The sequence below is a fragment of the Pristiophorus japonicus genome, chromosome 10 (assembly GCF_044704955.1).
Source record: "Pristiophorus japonicus isolate sPriJap1 chromosome 10, sPriJap1.hap1, whole genome shotgun sequence".
Taxonomy (NCBI): Eukaryota; Metazoa; Chordata; class Chondrichthyes; family Pristiophoridae; genus Pristiophorus; species Pristiophorus japonicus.
The window spans coordinates 53654722-53677078 of NC_091986.1; the positions used below are offsets into that span (position 1 = coordinate 53654722).

The window sequence follows — 22357 nt, forward strand, 5'->3', positions numbered from 1 at the left end:
TGCCATTGCCTATCCACCGTCAACCCTTTAAGTATCATTCCCCAGTCTATCCTAGCCAATTCAGTCTCATACCGTCGAAATTTCCTTTCTTTAAGTTCAGGACCCTAGTCTCTGGATTAACTGTGTCACTCTCCATCTTAATGAAGAATTCTACCATATTATGGTCATTCTTCCCCAAAGGGTCCCGCATGACCAGAATGCTAATTAATCCTCAAGACCCAGTCTAGGATGACCTGCTCTCTAGTTGGTTCCTCGGCATATTGGTCTAGAAAACCATTCCTTATACTCTCCTGGAAATCCTCCTCCACAGCATTGCTACCAGTTTGGTTAACCCAATCAATATGTGGATTAAAGTCACCCATGATAACTGCTGTACCTTTATTGCACTCATACCTAATTTCTTGTTTGATGCCATCCCCAACATCCCTATTACTGTTTGTTGGTCTGTACACAACTCCCACTAACGTTTTCTGCCCTCTGGTTTCCGCAGCTCTACCCACATAGATTCCACATTATCCACGCTAATGTCCTTCCTTACTATTGTGTTAATCTCCTCTTTAACCAGTAACGCTATCCCACCTCCTTTTCCTTCATTTCTGTCCTTCCTGAATATTGAATACCCCTGGATGTTGAGTTCGCAGCCTTGGTTACCTTGGAGCCATGTCTCCGTAATCCCAATTACATCATATCCGTTAACAGCTAGCTGCACGCAGTCAATTCACCCACCTTATTACGAATGCTGCTCACATTGAGACTCAGAGCCTTCAGGCTTGTTTTGTTAACACTCTTTGTCCTTTTAGAATTATGTTGTAATGTGGCCTTTTTTTATTTTTGCCCTTTATTTCTCTGCCCTCCACTCCTGCTTTTCTCCTTCCTACCTTCTGCTTCTGTCCCCTTTTTACTTCCCTCTGCCTCCCTGCATGGATTCCCATCTCCTTGTCATTTTAGTTTAAACCCTCCCCAACAAGTATTCACACTACCTGAGTATCTCAATGTTCTTTCTGGGCTGTCTGTGGGACCAGCACACAATGTGTTAAAATAGCTTTCTGCTGAGCATGGGATGAATTGTGTAAAGAAGTTTAAAGGAAGAATATCTTAACAGATGATGGAGGAATATGTAAGAGTCACTTAGCCATATCTGTAATGGTCTGGAATATGTCAGCTTGGTCACTTGTGTTTATGGGAATGGGAATAGTTTATGAGGGCAATCAGGTCATGGTAATAAAATGGTGGGAAGAATTTATGATTGGGTAATATAACCATGGTAAGAAAATGATTTGAAGAGTTAAGTACATGTTTTTTAGTTTGTTATTATTTTGTTGTCATTTGTATATATCTTTTACATACTATGATTTATTGGTAGTATGCATGGAATGTAGTGATCAAAACTAAAATTGGTATATGTGATGTGAGCGAACCACTGTTCATGCTGGATTTGGAAGTATGAGGTTTCAAGAATGACTGATCCTGCATTCCTACATCTAAATGTTTAAAGTAATGAGACGAAAAGGAACAAGAAAGCTGTCCAACTCTGAACACCACTGAGATGTTCTCAGTGGTTATAAAGCTGAGACATGATGTAACGTTATTCAGTGATTGATGGCACAATACTCACAAGAAAAGTAGAATGATTGAGATAGATTTCTGTGGCAAACAGGATGCTGCAGAGTTTAAAATACTACAGATCTGTTTTTATCAGAGTGACATCATTTCAGTATCAACACATGACCTGTAAGGCTAAATTACACACTCTCAAATTGGATGGAAAGTCATGGGCTACAAGAGAAGTTTCCTAATATTTGCTTCTGGTGGATGAGACTCCATGCCAGGAGCATGCAAGCAAGAAATTTACCCTATAGTGTGTGATACACATGGCAGCCAGAAGGTCCCTGAGTTGGGTGGTAAACACATTTAGCTGCTAAGCGTGGACCTATGATGTACATAGGACTCCGACTGCCATTTTAGGGCGGAGTTGGGTGGCGTGTGCAGCATGCAGACTCTGACCAGTATTCCTCTTTATTTTGGGGGGGCCTGGGAAGAGCAGGAGTGCTCCTGCAGGCTCCACAAACTCAGCCTAGGTTGCTGCCGATCTGGCTCCTCACCCTCCGAAGATTGGAGTCCTTCCTCCAATTTGAAGGCTGGTTGGGCCGCCTGTACTGTGGCAATCTGGAACTGGCAGGCTGCCCCAGAGCACTCGGTTTGCAGCCTACCAACCCGCTGCAAATGAGGCATGGGCCTCAAAACTGACCAAGCCATCCATCCAACTGCTCAGCCATTTGAATTCTGCCCTGGAGGAAATGCATCGTATCGTGTCTGGCACACTCTAGAAATCAAATTTTATTACAGATGCAAAATAATCTTAAAATGCTGAGTATTGCTGAGCTGCTGCCTGAAACTAACAAGGTACATTTCAATCTTCAAAATTCCCTGGCCAAAAAACAATTAAACTCTGAGAATGCTGGAAATACTCAGCAGACCAGGCAGCATCTATGCAGAGAGAAATAGAGTTAACATTCTGATGAAAGGACATTGACCTTAAACATTAACTTTGTTTCTCTCTCCACAGATGCTGCTTGACCTGCTGAGTATTTCCAGCATTTTCTGTTTTTATTTAAGATTTGCAGCATCCACAGTATTTTGCTTTTGAACAATTAACCTCTGACCTTTATAAGCCTTATAAAATGGCATATCATGCAACTTACCATATATATTTTAAAGAAAGTTAGTTACAATTACTGAAACGTTTACTATTTGCTAGTATTTTTCATTTAGTCGATGCTTAATACAACTATAAATTAAAAATAAATGTTGCTCTGATAGTTTCCCATTTGTGACAGTATTTTTCTTTGTTCAGGTTGTTTCCAGCTCTGTAATGTTTTCCGAACACATGACATGGAAATCGACCAGTGCTTACTGGAGTCACTCCCTTTAGGGCAGCGGCAACGACTGGTGAAACGCATGCGATGTGACCAAATAAAGGCCTATTATGAGCGTGAAAAACTTCTTCAGAAACAAGATGGATTCAAACACAAACACAAACATGGGAAGAAGAACAGGGTCCACTTCTTCTCCTCGGACATGATACAAGAAGCCATTATACGCCATGATGATAAAGAAGGTAAAGTAGTGGCTTTAAGATTTTAATGCAACCTGACCTGTGATTATATAATCCCATGATATATATATAAGTAACAAGATTCATCTCCATATTCAGCATTTATTATAAACACGACTACTGTGCACATGTATACATAAACATGGGAAGGAATAGGTCCACTCCATCTTCTCGGACACTATACCGAATGTATTTACACAACATGGTGACACAGTTACTTAATACTGCCAAGGCTAGTCTCTGATCATCACCAAGTGTTCCTGTAGTTCTTACTAAAATAGGTTTTAAAAAAATATAAAGGGGTGATTTTCAACCACCCCAAATTCATTCTTGAGCATATTTTGGGCACACAAGGTCTGCCAGTTGCAATTTTCAGTCAGGACGCCTCTTACATATGGAAATGGTATGAGCTCGCTCTGCCCATTTGCACCAGGCGGTGAGCGACCTTACCAGTAATTCTTGAAGGCCACTCAAAAAATGGCTGGAACATATTTGTGGGACCAGGAGGAATGGGAATGCTCCTCCCAGCCCCACAATAATACTGCTATCCACTGCTGGCTGCTTGGTAAACAAACTCTCTGACTATCAACCTTACATGGGAGTTTACTGCTTCCTGTTGTTCACACTTTCTTTCTGTGTGTGTCTTTCTCAATCTTGCTTTCACTCTCAAGATTTCAAAAGAACTACTGAATAAGGGCAATTCAGATGAAATATACTTTCTAACACCTTTGAAGTACAACTTGTGAACAAAGAAAATGAAATTCGTGTCTGTCTGATTCCAAAAGACAATCAAACATCTACAGGTTGTCATAGATACTTTCTTAGCTTCCAGAAACTGTCTCCGAGGTAACAACAGAGGAAGCTGCCCAATTGTCTCACATTTATGGCAGCCCCTTTGAACTCATAGTATATAAATGCAAGTCTTTCTTTCTTCTTTCTTTATCTGTAGCGTAAGATATCAGCACTAACACAGACAGATATCAAGGATGTATTTGGGTAGAACATTATAAAACAATTTTTAACTCCATAAGTAGCAAAACAAGAAAACACTACTGATATAATAGAGTTTACTCATGAGAATTCAAAGTAGTTTTTCAAAGTCAAAATGATTTGAATTAAATGACTTTGAGTGAAGAGGAACCAACTGCACATCACAGACAAATTCCATAGCTTTACTCACAAAGGTCTTGTCCATGCCAGGCAACAGGCTAGGGTGGAACAGTGCAGATATAGGGATTGATAATTAGTCTGTAGATTTCTGTGAATTCCTTTGAATATCTTGAAGCATTTACAGAGTGAAGAAAAAGAAGGAAGATTTTGCACTTATACAGTGTATTTCACAATCTCAGGAATTCACAAAGCGCTTCAAAGCCAGTAAAATACCTTTGAATTGTAGTCGCAGTTGTAATTTGGGAAACATAGCCAATTTACACACAGCAAGATCCCACAAGCAGCAATGAAATAATGTTACAGATAATGGACCCACTTACTGCCCAAAAATACAAGTTTCGTCAAAAAACAGGCACATACTGCTGACATACCGCTCGGCGGAAGATTCATCATTGACATACCACCGAGCGGTATGCACACCGCCCACCATGCAGAACTGCCCACATACCGCACAAAAAGTGCAAGTTTCCTGATATACCACCGACATACCACCGGAGCTGCATACCGTCCTGGAGAAGGTGGTTTTACTCGATCGTAAGTGGCCAGGAATAGGCAGTAGTGTTCAGTGCCGCCATTTTGAAATCGGGAACAGTTAGCAAAAGCAGCACCTCAGTATTTCAGAGGTGAACAGTGACTTTACATAGAAACATAGAAACATAGAAAATAGGTGCAGGAGTAGGCCATTCGGCCCTTCGAGCCTGCACCGCCATTCAATGAGTTCATGGCTGAACATCCAACTTCAGTACCCCATTCCTGCTTTCTCGCCATACAGTGGGAAAGGTATTTTTATTGGTACTGAATACATTATTAAGATAGAAGGTATTTGAGTTCCTATTTTTTTCATTGAAAAATTATTTGAGTTCATCTCAGGATGTTTGAGGAGATTCTGGAAATTTAAAAAGGGTTCTGTACTATTTCAGCCTGAATTGCTGACTACTTGTCTAATGCAGGATCCAGATGGGAGAAGGTTTATTGAGCAGAATTATCAGGGTAAAGGAGGAGGTCGAAGACTGATGAGGAGGAGGAGGCCTTACCTCCAAAGGATTTTCAGGGAGAAGCGCTCATACTTGGACCTAACCGATCAACAGTGCATTCAAAGGCTGCGCGTCCAAAAAAAGGTGATCAATGAGATTTTCATAGAAACATAGAAACATAGAAACATAGAAAATAGGTGCAGGAGCAGGCCATTCAGCCCTTCTAGCCTGCACCGCCATTCAATGAGTTCATGGCTGAACATGAAACTTCAGTACCCCCTTCCTGCTTTCTCGCCATAACCCTTGATCCCCCGAGTAGTAAGGACTTCATCTAACTCCCTTTTGAATATATTTAGTGAATTGGCCTCAACTACTTTCTGTGGTAGAGAATTCCACAGGTTCACCACTCTCTGGGTGAAGAAGTTTCTCCTCATCTCGGTCCTAAATGGCTTACCCCTTATCCTCAGACTGTGACCCCTGGTTCTGGACTTCCCCAACATTGGGAACATTCTTCCTGCATCTAACCTGTCTAAACCCGTCAGAATTTTAAACGTTTCTATGAGGTTCCCTCTCACTCTTCTGAACTCCAGTGAATACAAGCCCAGTTGATCCAATCTTTCTTGATAGGTCAGTCCCGCCATCCCGGGAATCAGTCCGGTGAACCTTCGCTGCACTCCCTCAATAGCAAGAATGTCCTTCCTCAAGTTAGGAGACCAAAACTGTACACAATACTCCAGGTGTGGCCTCACCAAGGCCCTGTACAACTGTAGCAACACCTCCCTGCCCCTGTATTCAAATCCCCTCGCTATGAAGGCCAACATGCCATTTGCTTTCTTAACCGCCTGCTGTACCTGCATGCTAACCTTCAATGACTGATGTACCATGACACCCAGGTCTCCTTGCACCTTCCCTTTTCCTAATCTGTCACCATTCAGATAATAGTCTGTCTCTCTGTTTTTACCACCAAAGTGGATAACCTCACATTTATCCACATTATACTTCATCTGCCATGCATTTGCCCACTCACCTAACCTATCCAAGTCACTCTGCAGCCTAATAGCATCCTCCTCGCAGCTCACACTGCCACCCAACTTAGTATCATCCGCAAATTTGGAGATACTGCATTTAATCCCCTCGTCTAAATCATTAATGTACAATGTAAACAGCTGGGGCCCCAGCACAGAACCTTGCGGCACTCCACTAGTCACTGCCTGCCATTTTGAAAAGTACCCGTTTACTCCTACTCTTTGCTTCCTGTCTGACAACCAGTTCTCAATCCACGTCAGCACACTACCCCCAATCCCATGTGCTTTAACTTTGCACATTAATCTCTTGTGTGGGACCTTGTCGAAAGCCTTCTGAAAGTCCAAATATACCACATCAACTGGTTCTCCTTTGTCCACTTTACTGGAAACATCCTCAAAAAATTCCAGAAGATTTGTCAAGCATGATTTCCCTTTCACAAATCCATGCTGACTTGGACCTATCATGTCACCATTTTCCAGATGCACTGCTATGACATCCTTAATAATTGATTCCATCATTTTACCCACTACTGAGGTCAGGCTGACCGGTCTATAATTCCCTGTTTTCTCTCTCCCTCCTTTTTTAAAAAGTGGGGTTACATTGGCTACCCTCCACTCCATAGGAACTGATCCAGAGTCAATGGAATGTTGGAAAATGACTGTCAATGCATCCGCTATTTCCAAGGCCACCTCCTTAAGTACTCTAGGATGCAGTCCATCAGGCCCTGGGGATTTATCGGCCTTCAATCCCATCAATTTCCCCAACACAATTTCCCGACTAATAAAGATTTTCCTCAGTTCCCCCTCCTTACTAGACCCTCTGACCCCTTTTATATCCGGAAGGTTGTTTGTATCCTCCTTAGTGAATACCGAACCAAAGTACTTGTTCAATTGGTCTGCCATTTCTTTGTTCCCCGTTATGACTTCCCCTGATTCTGACTGCAGGGGACCTACGTTTGTCTTCACCAACCTTTTTCTCTTTACATACCTATAGAAACTTTTGCAATCCGCCTTAATGTTCCCTGCAAGTTTCTTCTCGTACTCCATTTTCCCTGCCCCAATCAAACCCTTTGTCCTCCTCTGCTGAGTTCTAAATTTCTCCCAGTCCCCAGGTTCGCTGCTATTTCTGGCCAATTTGTATGCCACTTCCTTGGCTTTAATACTATCCCTGATTTCCCTAGATAGCCACGGTTGAGCCACCTTCCCTTTTTTATTTTTACGCCAGACAGGAATGTACAATTGTTGTAATTCATCCATGCGGTCTCTAAATGTCTGCCATTGCCCATCCACAGTCAACCCCCTAAGTATCATTCGCCAATCTATCCTAGCCAATTCACGCCTCATACCTTCAAAGTTACCCTTCTTTAAGTTCTGGACCATGGTCTCTGAAATTACTGTTTCATTCTCCATCCTAATGCAGAATTCCACCATATTATGGTCACTCTTCACCAAGGGGCCTCGCACAATGAGATTGCTAATGAATCCTCTCTCATTACACAACACCCAGTCTAAGATGGCCTCCCCCCTAGTTGGTTCCTCAACATATTGGTCTAGAAAACCATCCCTTATGCACTCCAGGAAATCCTCCTCCACCGTATTGCTTCCAGTTTGGCTAGCCCAATCTATGTGCATATTAAAGTCACCCATTATAACAGCTACACCTTTATTGCATGCACCCCTAATTTCCTGTTTGATGCCCTCCCCAACATCCCTATTACTGTTTGGAGGTCTGTACACAACTCCTACTAACGTTTTTTGCCCTTTGGTGTTCTGCAGCTCTACCCATATAGATTCCACATCATCCAGGCTAATGTCTTTCCTAACTATTGCATTAATCTCCTCTTTAACCAGCAATGCTACCCCACCTCCTTTTCCTTTTATTCTATCCTTCCTGAATGTTGAATACCCCTGAATGTTGAGTTCCCAGCCCTGATCATCCTGGAGCCACGTCTCCGTAATCCCAATCACATCATATTTGTTAACATCTATTTGCACAATTAATTCATCCACCTTATTGCGGATACTCCTTGCATTAAGACACAAAGCCTTCAGGCTTGTTTTATTAACACCCTTTGTCCTTTTAGAATTTTGCTGTACAGTGGCCCTTTTTGTTCTTTGCCTTTAAGCTCATTAAGGCAGACCTGCAGCCCAGTACCACCAACATTACTGCACTCTCTGTCGAGATGAAGGTGACTGCGGCACTTTCCTTTTATGCATGCGGCTTTTTCAGGCATCAGATGGGGACATATGCTGCATTTCTCAGTACGCGACCCATCGTTCCATTTGACAGGCAACTGAAGCACTGTATGCACGCCGGATAGAATTCATAAACTTCCCAATGACCAGGGAGGCACGGAGTGAGAGGGTGTTGGGTTTTGCATACATTGCCAGCTTCCCCAAGGGGCTGGGTGCTGTTGACTGTACCTATATTGCCCTGCGAGCACCATTACAGGATGCGGAGATGTACCGAAACCATAAGTGAATCCACTTCCTCAACGTGCAGCTCGTCTGCAACCATACACAGTGCATAATGGCAGTGAATGCCTACTTTCCAGGGAGAATCCATGATGCGCACATCTTGCATGCGAGCACTGTGTCTGACCTGTTGAAGTCTGAGCCATAAGTTGCATGCTGATGGACAAAGGGTACGGCCTCACCACCTGGCTCTTGACCCTTCTGCGGAACCTTCAGACAGATGCCGAGCAACGATATAATAAGAGCCATATAGCCACACATAATATTATTGAAAAGACAATTGGAGTGTTGAAGCAGCGTTTTCGATGCTTGGACCACTCGGGAGGCAGGCTGCAATACCACCTGAGCAGGTTGCTCATTTCACAGTGGTGTGCTGCATGTTGCATAATTTAGCAATCAGGCGGGTACAGGAATTGTCACAGGGGACTGCGGGACCAACTGAGGAGCGAGTGCAGGAGACGGAGGGGGAAGAAGAGGAAAATGAGGGGGAGGAGGATGAGCTTCCAGATGAACCCATGGCACCACCCCACCACCCCCCAACACCACAGCGGAGGACACGCGGAGCGTATGCCACTGAAAAATTGTTACATCAGCAGCTCATAAATGAACGCTTTGCTTGAATGTGGAGAGCTGCGTTTCATCTTTTCCTGCATACAGTATGTGGGACCCTGATGACTGTTACCCCAAAAGCTTGACACTGTACAAGAGTGATTAAATTCAATTCAAACGTTTATGTAAAAATGTAAAAAATATAGAAAAATTGTAAAACTTTGTAAAATTTATAACTCTAACTTGGAGCAACTGTAACAACTTTAACAACTTTAATAACTTGAAATCAACTTTTAAAACTCATACTTCAACTATTTTAATTTAACAATGAACAATTGACTACAACAAAGCACCTTTGACTATGACCTCGACCTCGGCCTCGACCTTGACCGCGTACTACAGACTCACTGCCCCTTTCTTATTCCCACCCTTCCCTTTCTCACTGCCCCTGAGCCGGGACCTCCCTGTGGTGGTTAAACCGGTGTGCAGAAGTGCACCCCGAGTGCTGTTGCTGTTGTTGGGGATGAGACATTGCAGGCGCAATGAATGGGGCCTCAGGAGAAGCTTATGATCTGGGAGGCATGGCTTCAGGGCTGGAAGCTGCTGGCAGCTCCCCATCCTTAGGTGCTGTCGACTTGACTATTGTGGCATGGGGGGCTTCTGCACCATATCCCAATCCCATCGATTGTCGCATAGTATCGACAGAGTCGGCGATTCGCTCCATCGCGGTGATCCGTCTGTCGTTCTGAATGCGCCGTGATGTTTCCGGCTATCGTAGCCATGGCCTTGAGCAGCTCTCGACCTATATCGACACTGGCCTGTGACAGGCGCACCATGTCCTGGTACATGCCTATCTGTCTTGCAGCAATGGACCTTTTCTGCACCAACCTTCTTCGCTGTGGCAAAGGTGCTGCAACATTGGGGGGTGCATTGCTGTACATCGCTTGGTCCCGCAGAATCAGAGGAGGCATGGGGGATTCCCCTGAATATAGAGTCGATGGTGGAGGATGTTCCAGTTGGCCCAGATGGAACTGTTATGTCCTCCTCCATCTCCACTCCCACCTCCACTGGCTCCAGAATGAGCTACTCTTCCCCTTCATCATTTCTGGCAGGGGTGACGTCGGGAGAGGGCTGGGTGATGCCAGAGTTGGAGGCAGTGGCTCTGTCGTCTCGTCTCTCCACGGAGGTCTGCTCTGTCTGAATCCTTCGAGACTGGAAGCATAATAACAATATTTAAAAGTGCTTGGCAGCAGGGGAGGGGTCAGGGTTACATGAGTACATGAGTACAGTGACGTCACGCAGTCTTAAATGTACACCACTGCTGCATTACAGCATTACATATCGCAGACAGACAATACTTTTATGCATATACTTATGCATTGCGTTACATGCCCCCAACATTGCAGTACATCATATGAGCCCAACATTACAGTGCAATAAACTTACATTATATTACATGAGCCCAACATTACAGTTAAAGTTACATTACATGACATTGCACGACTGTAACATAGACCAGGGATTGTATTGAACTGACCATCCTGTGTGGGTGGGTCAGCTCCAACGCCGGTGCTGGCACGGTTGCTGTCTCCAATTAGCGACACGGATCTCAATCTCCGTCAAAGGTTCTTGCGTTGGGGGTCCTCCCCTCGTATTACGCTGGTCCGCTGCTATTGCAGATGTCTTCTTCTGCAGAAAGTGAAGTAAATGAAAGTAAAATTCTTCAATCCTTTTAACGTCGCAGGCACACAGGTTCACACACGCACACCGCACATGCACACGCACACAGGGTCACGCACGCACACAGAGTCATGCATACCAAACAGGGACATACACACACCCACACACGGTCACACACACACGCACACACCCACACACAGGGTTGCACACACAAACAGGGTCGCACACGCACACACACACACACGCACACAGACACACACACACACACACACACACACACACACACAGGGTCACACACACACACACACACACAGGGTCAAACACACACACACACACACACACACACACACCACACAACCACAAACACACACCACACACCATCATCATCATAGGCAGTCCCTCGGAATCGAGGAAGACTTGCTTCCACTCCCTAAGTGAGTTCTTTGATGGCTGAACAGTCCAATACGAGAGCCACAGATCTGGTTACAGGTGGGACAGACATTCGTCGAGGGAAGGGATCGGTGGGGCTGGTTTGCCGCGTGCTCCTTCCGCTGCCTGTGCTTGGCTTCTTCACGCTCTTTGCATTGAAGCTCGAAGAGCTCAATGCCCTCCCGGATGCACTTTCTCCAACTAGGGCGGTCTTCGGCCGGTGTCCCAGGTGTGATGATGTCGCACTTTACCAGGGAGGTTTTGAGAGTGTCCTTATTATGTTTCCGCTGTCCTTCTTTGGCTCATTTACCATGAAGGAGCTCCGTGTAAAGCGTTTGCTTAGAGAGTCTCGTATCTGGCATGCGAACTATGTGGCCTGCCCAGTGAAGCTGACTGAATGTGGTCAGTGCTTCAATACTAGGGATGTTAGCCTGGTTGAGGACACTGATGTTGGTCCACCTGTCCTCCCAGGGGATTTGCAGGATCTTGTGCAGACATTGTTGGTAATATATCTTCAGCGACTTGAGGTGCCTTCTATATATCGTCCATTCCTCAGATCCATACAGAAGGGCAGGTATTACTAGATTTGAGGGTCTGGTCTTCAAACACTCTTTTCCTCAGATGGCCGAAGGCTGAACTGGCACACTGGAGGTGATGTTGAATCTCCGCATCAATGTCTGCCTTTGTTGATAAGAGGCTCCCGAGATATGGGAAATGGTCCACAGTGTCGAGGGCCGCGCATGAATCTCGATGATTGGAGGGCAGTGCTGTGCGGCGTTGACAGGCTGGTGGAGGACCTTTGTCTTACGGATGTTAAGCGTTAGGCCGATGCTTTCATATGCCTCAGTGAATACATTGACTCTATCCTGGAGTTCAGCCTCTGAATGTGCGCAGACGCAGGCGTCGTCCGCATACTGCAGCTCAACGACAGAGGTTGGGGTGATCTTGGACCTGGCAGGAGGCGGCATAGGTTAAGCAGCTTCCCACTGGTTCTGTAGTTTAGTTCCACTCCAGCGGGGAGCTTGTTGATTGTGAGGTGGAGCATGGCGGCGAGGAAGATTGAGAAGAGGGTTGGAGCGATGGCGCAGCCCTGTTTGACCTCGGTCCGGATGTGAATTGGGTCTGTAATGAATCTGTTGGTGAGGATCACGGCCTGCAGGTCATCATGAAGCAGGCAAAGGATGTTGACAAACCTTTGGGGGCATTCAAAACAGAGGAGGACACTCCATAAAACCTCACGGTTGACAGTGTGAAAGGCCTTTGTAAAATTGAAAAGGCCATGTATAAGGGCTGGCGCTGCTTCCTGCATTTTTGCTGCAGCTGTCGCGCTGCAAAGATCATGTCTGTTGTGCCCCGTAGGGGACGAAATCCGCATTGTGATTCCAGGAGGAGCTCCTCGGTCACAGGGAGAAGTCGATTGAGGAGAACTCTAGCGACAACTTTCCCAGTGGCTGATAACTTAGAGATTCCCCTGTAGTTGCCGCAGTCGGACTTGTCCCCTTTTTAAAAAATGGTCACAATCTCTGCATCTCTGAAATCTCCCGGCATGCTCTCCTCCCTCCAGATGAGAGAGATGAGGTCATTTATCCACGCCAACAGCGCCTCTCCGCCATACTTTAGTGCCTCAGCAGAGATTCCATCTGCACCCGTAGCCTTGTTATTCTTCAGCTGTTTTATGGCTTTACCTACCTTGTGCAATATTGGAGTTTCACTGAGTTGGTGGCGGGTCACATGCTGCGGGATGGAGTCGAGAACACTCGAGTCAAAGGCAGAGTCTTGATTGTGGAGATCTTCAAAGTGCTTCTTCCATCGGGCCCTGACAGCCTCGGTGTCCTTGATGAGTGTTTCCCCATTCTTGGCCAGGAGTGGGATGGAGCCTTGGGAGTTTGGACTGTAGGTGGCCTTGACTGCAGTGAAGAATCCTCGCATATCGTGGCTGTCGGCCAGTTGTTGTACCTCCTGTGCTTTCTCCATCTACCACCTGTTCTTTAGGTCCCGGGTTTTTTGTTAGACCTGAGCTTTGAGCCGTCTGTAATGTTTTGTAGCTCCCGAATTGGGTTATTGCTTGAGGCTCAGAAATGCTTTGCGCGTGCGATCTATGGTTCTTCGATCTCCTGATCATTTTAATCAAACCGGTCCTGATGTTTTCTGGTTGAGTGACCAATGTCTCTTCATAGGCACTGGTTATAGAGGCCTGGAGGGCCTGGAGCCTGGAGGCTGTGGGCATTCAGCATCTCAGGGTCATCACGGCACACCAGATTGGCTGTGAGGCGTTGGCTGTCGGGCTCTCTTAGCTGGATCTCTAAGTGCCCCGGCATTAACTTTTTTGCGGAACTGCTTCTGCTGTCCCCTCTGCTTTGGGGCAATGTTAATGTTGATGATGGATCGGATTAGGCATGATTGGCTGAGAGGGGGTAGGGAAAGCCAACTCCAGTGGTACCCGACTCCTGACAAAATGTCTAGAACATGAACTCCTCATCACCAACACCCTGTACCACCAGAGGGACAAATACAAGGCATCATGGCAACACCCTCGCTCCAAACACTGGCACATGCTTGACTATGTCATCATCTGAGCCAGGGATCGCAAGGATGTGCGCATCACTGCTGGACACCGCGCACATGCGCACACACCACACACCAAGATAGGCGCCCTCAATCTCCCTTCCATCTCGATATTTCTGCACTTAGACTTATTTTTCAACATTTATATTTGTTATATTTGTTATATGATGCTTTATTTATAAAATACGCATTATTATTTGTTATTAATATTATTTGACTCTGGAACCTCTGATAAAAACGATTGACTCTCAAATACTTTGCTGCACATTCTCACTCTCTCTCCCTCGACTTCAACTCTCTGTGTATGCGCAGGTAACCCCTGACCCCCAAAATCACATGGAATAAACATCTGTGAAAAAAACGGCAAAAAAATAAAATTGCACATGTGCAGTGCAGTGCCGCACCATCATTGACAAGAAAGTCGATCTTGATCGAGTATAATGCTGCATACTGCCCGCTGCATACCGCTCGCATACTGCCGAAAATGTTTTCACTGAACTAGCGCTCTTCGGTCTCGGCATTATTCTGGCGGTTTTAAAAGATGCACCGCTGGAATAGCGCCGAGAAATGGGTGGACCTTATGTCCTGATGAATTTCAGGCCCAATCTGTTTTAATGATGTTGGTTAAGGGATTAATATTGGCCAGGACACCAGGGAGAACTCCCTGCCATTGTATTTTTTTTTACTTGTTTCTGGAATGCGGGAGTCGCTGGCAACCATCACTGTCCTTGAGAAGGTGGTGGTGAGTCGCCTTCTTGAACTGCTGCCATTAACGTGGTGAAGGTACTCCTATAGTGGTGTTAGGGATGGAGTTCCAGGATTTTGACCCAGCGACTATGAAGGAATAGCGATATATTTCCAAGTCAGGATGGTGTATGACTTGGAGAGGAACTTGGAGGTGATGGTGTTCCCGTGTGCCTGCTGTCCTTGGCCTTTCTAGGTGGTAGAGATTGTGGGATTTGGAAATGCTGTATGAAGATGTCTTGGCGAGTTGCTGCAATGCATCTTGCAGATGGTACTCTCTGTAAGGGGGTGGTCTCTGTGAGGGGGTCAGGTTCCTTTCTGGCCAACTTGAGCGGTTCAAATCGCTTCCACTCCCTTGGGTTCTGTAGTCTGGATTTATTTGGGGGGTGTTACAAAAGTGCAAAGAACACTGGTTTGATGCAAAAGAAACTTAGTTTTTCTTAGTCAAAGTAATACAGGCTTATTACTCTAGTAAGAAAATACAAGGCCAAACTTACAATCACTCTAATAAAGGACAGTACAAGGAAAGGTACAAGGTCAAACTTATAATCATTCTAATAAAGAACCATGCACTACACATTCAAAGGGGGTTACAGTAAAATTATACCTCCCACCTCCCAATACCTAATTCTAGCTAGGTTAGACTCCAGGGCAGGCAGGGACTATGCTTACCAATCCTTTTGATAGTTAATGGCAGATCGCGGTTGTTTCTCCCTTGATACCACGATGACTGTTGTCGGTCGCTGCTGCGCTGGTGATGTTCTTCCTTCCTTCAAGACTTTAGGATTCGAGGCTGGAGAAGTTAGTTTACAACTGTCACGTTGGTTTCTCTCCTTGTCGTGATGACATACTCGCAGTATAGCACCTGGTGTAGTATGGCATCTGAGGTAGTAGCAGCCATGTAGCTACCTAGCAACCACCTAACCTCTGTTGAAAACAGGGGCCAGTTATACGATTTCAGTGTTCTAATCTTGCCGCCAAATCTGTTCAAAATCCTTTGTATAATTTTGGCAGGCTTGGCTCTTTTTTGTAATATTTTGGTGGGCTTGTTAAAAGTTGATATGTTTTGGGTGAGTTGATGTTCGAAAACTATTTCCTGATGGAAATATTAGTTGGTAGTTGCAATGTCCTTTTGTGCTTAGTCTTTTGCATACAGGCTGGATTGGGCATCTTTGTGATGTATATGCTGAAATGGTTGTCCAGACCCATGTTGATGGGTAGCTACCTCTGGGTGATCTTGTGATGTTAATGTCTCTTGGAGAGAAGGATTTTTGAATACTCATTCTTCCAGACAGGTTAACTTAGTCCTCACACCCAGGTAGCTTCACTTAATTAGACTGTCTCTTGCTAGTTCTGTAGGTCCGCCCACAGCCTTGAGTTAGTCTTTTAAAATCCAAAATTCTATTAAAGTTCGTAGTTTCTTCCATAAGAACTTTAGAGTTTTTGGTAGATAGTCCCAAATTAAATTTCCTTTTGAATGAGCCAAACACAGGGGCGGGGGGGGTTTCTTGTGAATTTTGCATCCCTTCATCTCTGTAGCGATGGTGCGCCGGTGGTGAAGGGAGTGACTGTTTAAGTGATGGATGGGGTGCCAATCAAGTGGGCTGCTTTGTCCTGGATGGTGTTGAGCTTCTTGTGTTGTTAGGGTTACACTCATGGAGAGTATTCCATTAAACTCCTGACTTGTGCCTTGTAGATGGTGGAATGACTTTGAGGAGTCAGGTGAGATACTCGCTGCAGAATAGCCAGCCTCTGACCTGCTCTTGTAGCCACAGTATTTATGTGTCTGGTCCAGTTAAATTTCTGGTCAATGGTTACCCCCAGGCTGTTAATGGTGGGGATTCGGCGACGGTAATGCCATGAATATCAAGGCACATTGGTTAGATGCTCTCCTGTTGGAGATAGACATTGCTTGGAACTTGTGTGGCACAAACATTACTTGCCACTTATCAGTCTAAGTCTGAATGTCATCCAGGTCTTGCTGAGTAGGCATGGACTGCTTCTTTATCTGATGAGTTGCTGAAGATGGTTGGGCCTAGGATACTGCTCTGAGGAATTCCTGTAGCGATGTGTCCTAGAGCTCAGATGATTGGCCTCCAACAACGACAACCATCTTCCTTTGAGCTCGGTCTGACTCCAGCCAGTGGCAAGCTTTTCCTCTGATTACCATTGACTTCAATTTTACTAGGGCTCCTTGAACCCACAATTGGTCAAATGCTGCCTTGAATGCAAGGGCAGTCACTCTCACCTCACCTCTGGAATTCAGCTATTTTGTCCATGTTTGGACCAAGGCTGTAATGAGTTCTGCAGCTGAGTGATTCTGGTGCAACCCAAACTGAGCATCAGTGAGCAGGTTATTGTTGAGTCAGTGCTGCTTAATTGATTGCACAGTCGACAACGCCTTCCATCACTTTGCTGATTAGTGAGAGAAGACCTATGGAGCAATAATTGGCCGGATTGGATTTGCCCTGCTGTTTGTGGACAGGTCATACCTGAGCACTTTTCCACATTGTCAGGTAGATACAGGGATTTAGCTATTTCTGTAGCACAACTTTTCAGCACGACAGCCGGAATATTGTCAGGGCCCATAGCCTTTGCTGTAGCCAGTGCATTCAGCCGATTCTTGATTTCATGTGGAGTGAATCGAATTGGCTGAAGACTGACTGGTGGTGCCCACAGGAGGAGGCCAAGATGGCACTTGGCTCTTCTGGCTGAAGATGGTTGAAAAAGCTTCAGTCATGTCTTTTGCGCTTCAGTGGACCATGAATATAATTCTGCTGTTGCTGATGGTTCACAGAGCCTCATGGATGTCCAGTTTTGAGCTGCTAGATCTGTTCTGAATCTATCCCATTTAGCACAGTGGTCAAGCCACACAACATGATGGAGGGTGTCCTCAGTGTGAAGACGTGCCTTCATCTCCACAAGGACTGTGTGGTGGTTACTGCTACCAATGCTGTCATGGACAGATGCATCTCCGTCATGTAGATTGGTGAGGATGAGGTGTAGTAGTAGTTTTTTTCCTTATGTTTGTTCGCTCACCACCTGCTGCAGGCCCAGTCTGGCAGCTATGTGCTTCAGGACATTGCCAGCTCAGTCAGTAGTGGTGCAACCAGGCCACTCTTGGTGGGAGACATTGAAGTCCCCCAACCAGAGTATATTTTGCTACCCTCAGTGCTTTTCTAAGTAGTGTTCAACATGGAGGAATACTGATTAATCAGCTGAGGGAGGGCGGTATGTGTAATCAACAGGAGGTTACCTTGCCCATCTTTGACCTGATGCCATGAGATTTCATAGGAGTCAATGTTGAGGACTCCCAGGGTCCCAACTGTATACCATTGTGCCGCCACTTCGGATGGGTTTATCCTACCGGTGGGACAGGATATACCCAGAGATGGTGTTGGAGGAGTCGAGGGCATTGGTTGAAAGGTATGATTCTGTGAGTAGGACTATGTCAGGCTGTTGCTTGACTAGTCTTGGGACAGCTCTTCCAATTTTGGCACAAGTTCCCAGTTGTTAGTGAGGAGGTCTTTGTAGAGTCGACTGGGCTGGGTGTGCCGTTGTCATGTCTGAAGCCGTGCCGAGGTTGCTGCTGAGTCCATCTGGCTTTATTCTTAATATTGTTATTTGTAGCTTTTTTTTTTACAACTGAGTGGCTTGCTGGGCCATTTCAAAGGGCAGTTAAGAGTCAACCACATTGCCATATGCAGTGGGTCTGGAATCACATAGAGGCCAGACCAGGTAAGGACGACAGATTTTCTTTCATAAAGGACATTAGTGAATCAGATGGGTTTTTATGATAATCTAGTAGTTTCATGGGGCCCAAGTTGCCACCCTCTGTAAGAACAGCGCACCTCCATAAGGTGCGCTGATTTTCTGGAATAAAAAGGGCGCCGAACACTTACCTTGTGATTCTGCGAGCTCCTCAGGACATCTTCGTGCTCGGCGTGGCGCAGCACAAGGGATCGGGGCGGAGCCAGGTCCTGGCACTGACAACAGTGCCGGGACCTCTGCACATGCGCACTAGAGTGTGCGCGCATGTGCGGTAGCTCCTCGTCCCCGAGGCTGCGTGGGAGGGGCCCGAAGCACGCCGCCCCTAGCCCTGGCCGAATGGGCTCACCAGGCGAAGATCGGACTCAGGACTCCCTCCCTCCCGTTCAGCTCCCGCTCCCCCCCACTCCCGTTCAGCCATTCCCCCTCCTCCCCCTTCCTCTCCCCCCCTCCCTCCACGTCCTTAGTGGGGCCCGCCCACCCGGCATCTTGCTGGGGTGGGCCCCACCCGAAGTCTTCGGCGCGGCCAGGCGTCATCGTCGTCGGGGCCCATTCAGCCTCCCTCTCTCCCCTTTGCCACTTCCCCCCTCTCCTCTTCCCCCCTCCTCTTCTCCCCCTCTCCTCTTCCCCCTCCCCCCTGCCCCTCCTCTCCCCCTCTTCTCTCCCCCTCCCCCTTCCACTCCTCTTCCCCCCCTCCCCCTTCCTCTCCTCTTCCCCCCTATCTCCCTCCCCCTCCTCTCCTTCCCCCTCCCTCCCTGCACTCTCCCTCCATTCCCCCCTCTCCCCCTCTCTCCTTCCCCCTCCTCTCCCCCCTCTCTACCACCCCCGCCTCTCCCCCTCCCCTCCTCCTCTCTCTCCCCCTCCTCTCCCTCCTCCTCTCCCCCTCCTCTCCTCACCCCTCCCTCCCCCCTCTCTCCCTCCCTCCAGTCTCCCTCCTTCTCCCTCCCTCCCTCCCCCTCTCTCTCTCTCTCCTCTCCCTCCCTCACCTCTCTCTCCCCCCACCCCTCGCTGTCAGAAACACAGAGACACACTGACAGAGAGAGAGAGAGAGACACTGACAGAGAGAGAGAGAGACACTGCAGGGGGCCCATCCCAGCACACTGTTGGTGGGCTCCCGGTGCTGCAGTTGGTGAGTAGAAACTTAATTTTTTATTTATTGATTGATTTTTTAATTTTTTTAATTTTTAATTTTTTAATTTTTTTTGATTGTTTTATTGATTTATTGATTTATTTATCATTTATTATTGATGATGGCTCTTTATTTGTAAAAGTGAAGTGTTTAATGTTTGTAAACCCCCCTTCCCCCCCACCATCTCTCGTTCCCTACACCTGATTTATAAGTGTTGGCAAGGTTTTTCTGAGCGTACAAAATTCTATACTTATTCCATTTTAAGTTAGTTTGGAGTATGTTTTCGCTGCCTAAACTTGCAAAACAGGCGTAAGTGGCTGGACACGTCCTCTTTTGAAAAAAAAATCTGTTCTAAAATGAAACTATTCCAACTCACTAGAACTGGAGCAAACTAAATGCCAAGAATTACAATTTCTAAGATGATCCATTCTAAACTAGTTGCTCCAAAAAAATAGGAGCAACTCAGGTCGAAACTTGAGGTCACCATTACTAATACTAGCTTTTCATTTCAGATTAGTTAGTTAACTGAATTTAAATTCCTCAGCTACCTTGGTGGGATTTGAACTCACATCTTGGGATTATTCATTCAGAAGGACACTCGTCCAGTAATATAACTACTATGCTACTGGATCCTTTATTTCCATTTGGTTTAACATCTCATCTAAAATAAGGGACTTCCGACAGTGCAGCACTCTCTCGGTACTCCACTGAAGTGTGAGCCTGGATTGTTTGGTTAACTCTTTTGTGTAGGACTTAAAACCACAACCTTCTGACTCTGAGCTGAGAATGCTACCATTAAGCAAAAGCTGACACCATTAAAAGTATTTATTCTGAATGTTTCGTCATGAGATTCGTAGTTGGGTTGGAGTCCATGCTGCAGGAGATTGCACAAGGAAGCAGTGGGCTAGATGATCCAATATTTCTTTTGCCATTCAGTGCTTTCATATGTTCTTGTTCATAACATATTCATTTACAAAAATTAATAGAAAACTGTTTTGCAGTAAAAGAGCAAAATCTTTCTAGCTCACAGCCAAAGACAGTAAAGATTATTTCATTTATTATTTCAGTTAGTTGTGAGCTTGACAATGATTGGTGATTTTAATTATCTTGTACATTTTCTCATTGTGTGGGCTTATTTTTAAGATGTTGCTCACTACAAGTGCAGTTAATTACTCCATTAAGATAATTATCTGGAACCATTGATGTGTTTACTGCCAGAATATAAATGATATGTTGTTTTTTTATAATGTCCTTCTGCAAGTAATAACTTCTTCTGTGCAATTATGACTGTTGCACACTGATATCAATATTTGGTATGAATTCAGTCTTTTTGCCAGAGCTTTACAAAAATTGCATATGCTATGCTGCAAAATGTCCTTCAGGCATATAGCTCAGCCAAACATTTGGATATTATTCTGAGAAGCTATTGCTGTTATCGATAGAGCCAGTAGGAGCAAAAAGCTGCAAAGTGATTTTACACTTTAATTATAAGGAATTGCCTTTTCATCTTCACATGATTTAACTTTATTTTTAACTTAATTAACTATTTTTCCTAAAGAAACTTTAGGCTCAAACCATGGCTTTATAAAGAAAATAATAATTTATAATTGACAAATTAGAAAATTGACATTAGAATACACAATCTCTACCTCCATCCAATCCCCTTCTCAGTCTATAGGTGCATGACTGCCTCTCCACAATTTGATACAACACCGTGCTTTTCGTGCTCTGAGTCTTTTAACTGAACTCCCATTATCTGGACAAGTGCGAGAACGGATGAGTCCAAGTTCCGGGAGAGTCCAAGAGCAGGTGAGTCCGAGTTCGGGAGAGGGCGGTGTTTTCGGGAGGCCGCAGAGGGTGGTGAGTTTTGGAGGCCGCAGAGGGCGGTGAGTTCGGGAAGCCTCAGAGGTCCGAGAGTTCGGGAGGCCACAGAGATCTCTTTTCTCTATTTCTTTTTAATTCAATTTTAAACTAGATAAGTCTAACTAGAAGGATGGCAGGGTAGCTGAGTCCCATGGAGTGCACATCCTGCGGCATGTGGGAAGTCCTAGATGATTCGCGCAGCCGAGACAACCATGTGTGTCTGAGGTGTCTGCAGTTTCAACAACTCGAGCTCCACGTTTCAGAGCTGGAGCAGCGGGTGAAGACAATACGGTGCATCCACGAGGCTGAGAGTTATGTGGATAGCCCGTTTCAGGAGGTGGTCACCCCACAGCTTAAAGGCATGCACGTCGAGGGGAAGTGGGTGAGCACCAGACGTCGTAAGAATGCTAGGCAGGGGGTGCAGAAGTCCCCCCATGAGTCCATCTCGCTTTCAAACCAATATTCACTTTTGAGTATTGGCAAGGACAATGGTGCTTCTGGGGAGTGCAGTCAAAGCCAATTCCAAGACACCACGGGTGACTCAGCTGCTCAGGGGGGAAGGATGAAGAATAAAAGAGCTCTAGTGATAGGGGATTCTATAGTTAGGGGAACAGACAGGCGTTTCTGCGGCCGTAGACGTGACTGCCGAAATGGTTTTGTGCCTCCTTGGTGCCAGGGTCAAGGATGTCACAGAACGGACGCAGGGCATTCTTGGGGTGGGGGGGGGGGAGATAAATAGCCAGAGGTTGTGGTCCATTTTGGGACCAATGACATAGGTAAAATGAGGGATGAGGTCCTACAGGAAGAATTCAGGGAGCTAGGAAGAAAATTAAAAGGTAGGACCTCAAAGGTAGTAATCTCCGGGTTACTA

At 45.8% G+C, this 22357-nt stretch overlaps 1 protein-coding gene across 1 annotated transcript in view; it reads left to right on the forward strand.

Annotated features, from left to right (window-relative positions):
• Nucleotides 1–2862: 2862 nt before the first annotated feature.
• The window catches only part of myo16 (myosin XVI), a 1091439-nt gene continuing 1071944 nt past the window's right edge, over nt 2863–22357 (forward strand). The window contains exon 1 of the mRNA XM_070891428.1: nt 2863–3118. Coding sequence (XP_070747529.1) covers nt 2893–3118 — 226 coding nt within the window. The 5' untranslated portion in view covers nt 2863–2892. The remainder of the gene's footprint in view (nt 3119–22357) is intronic.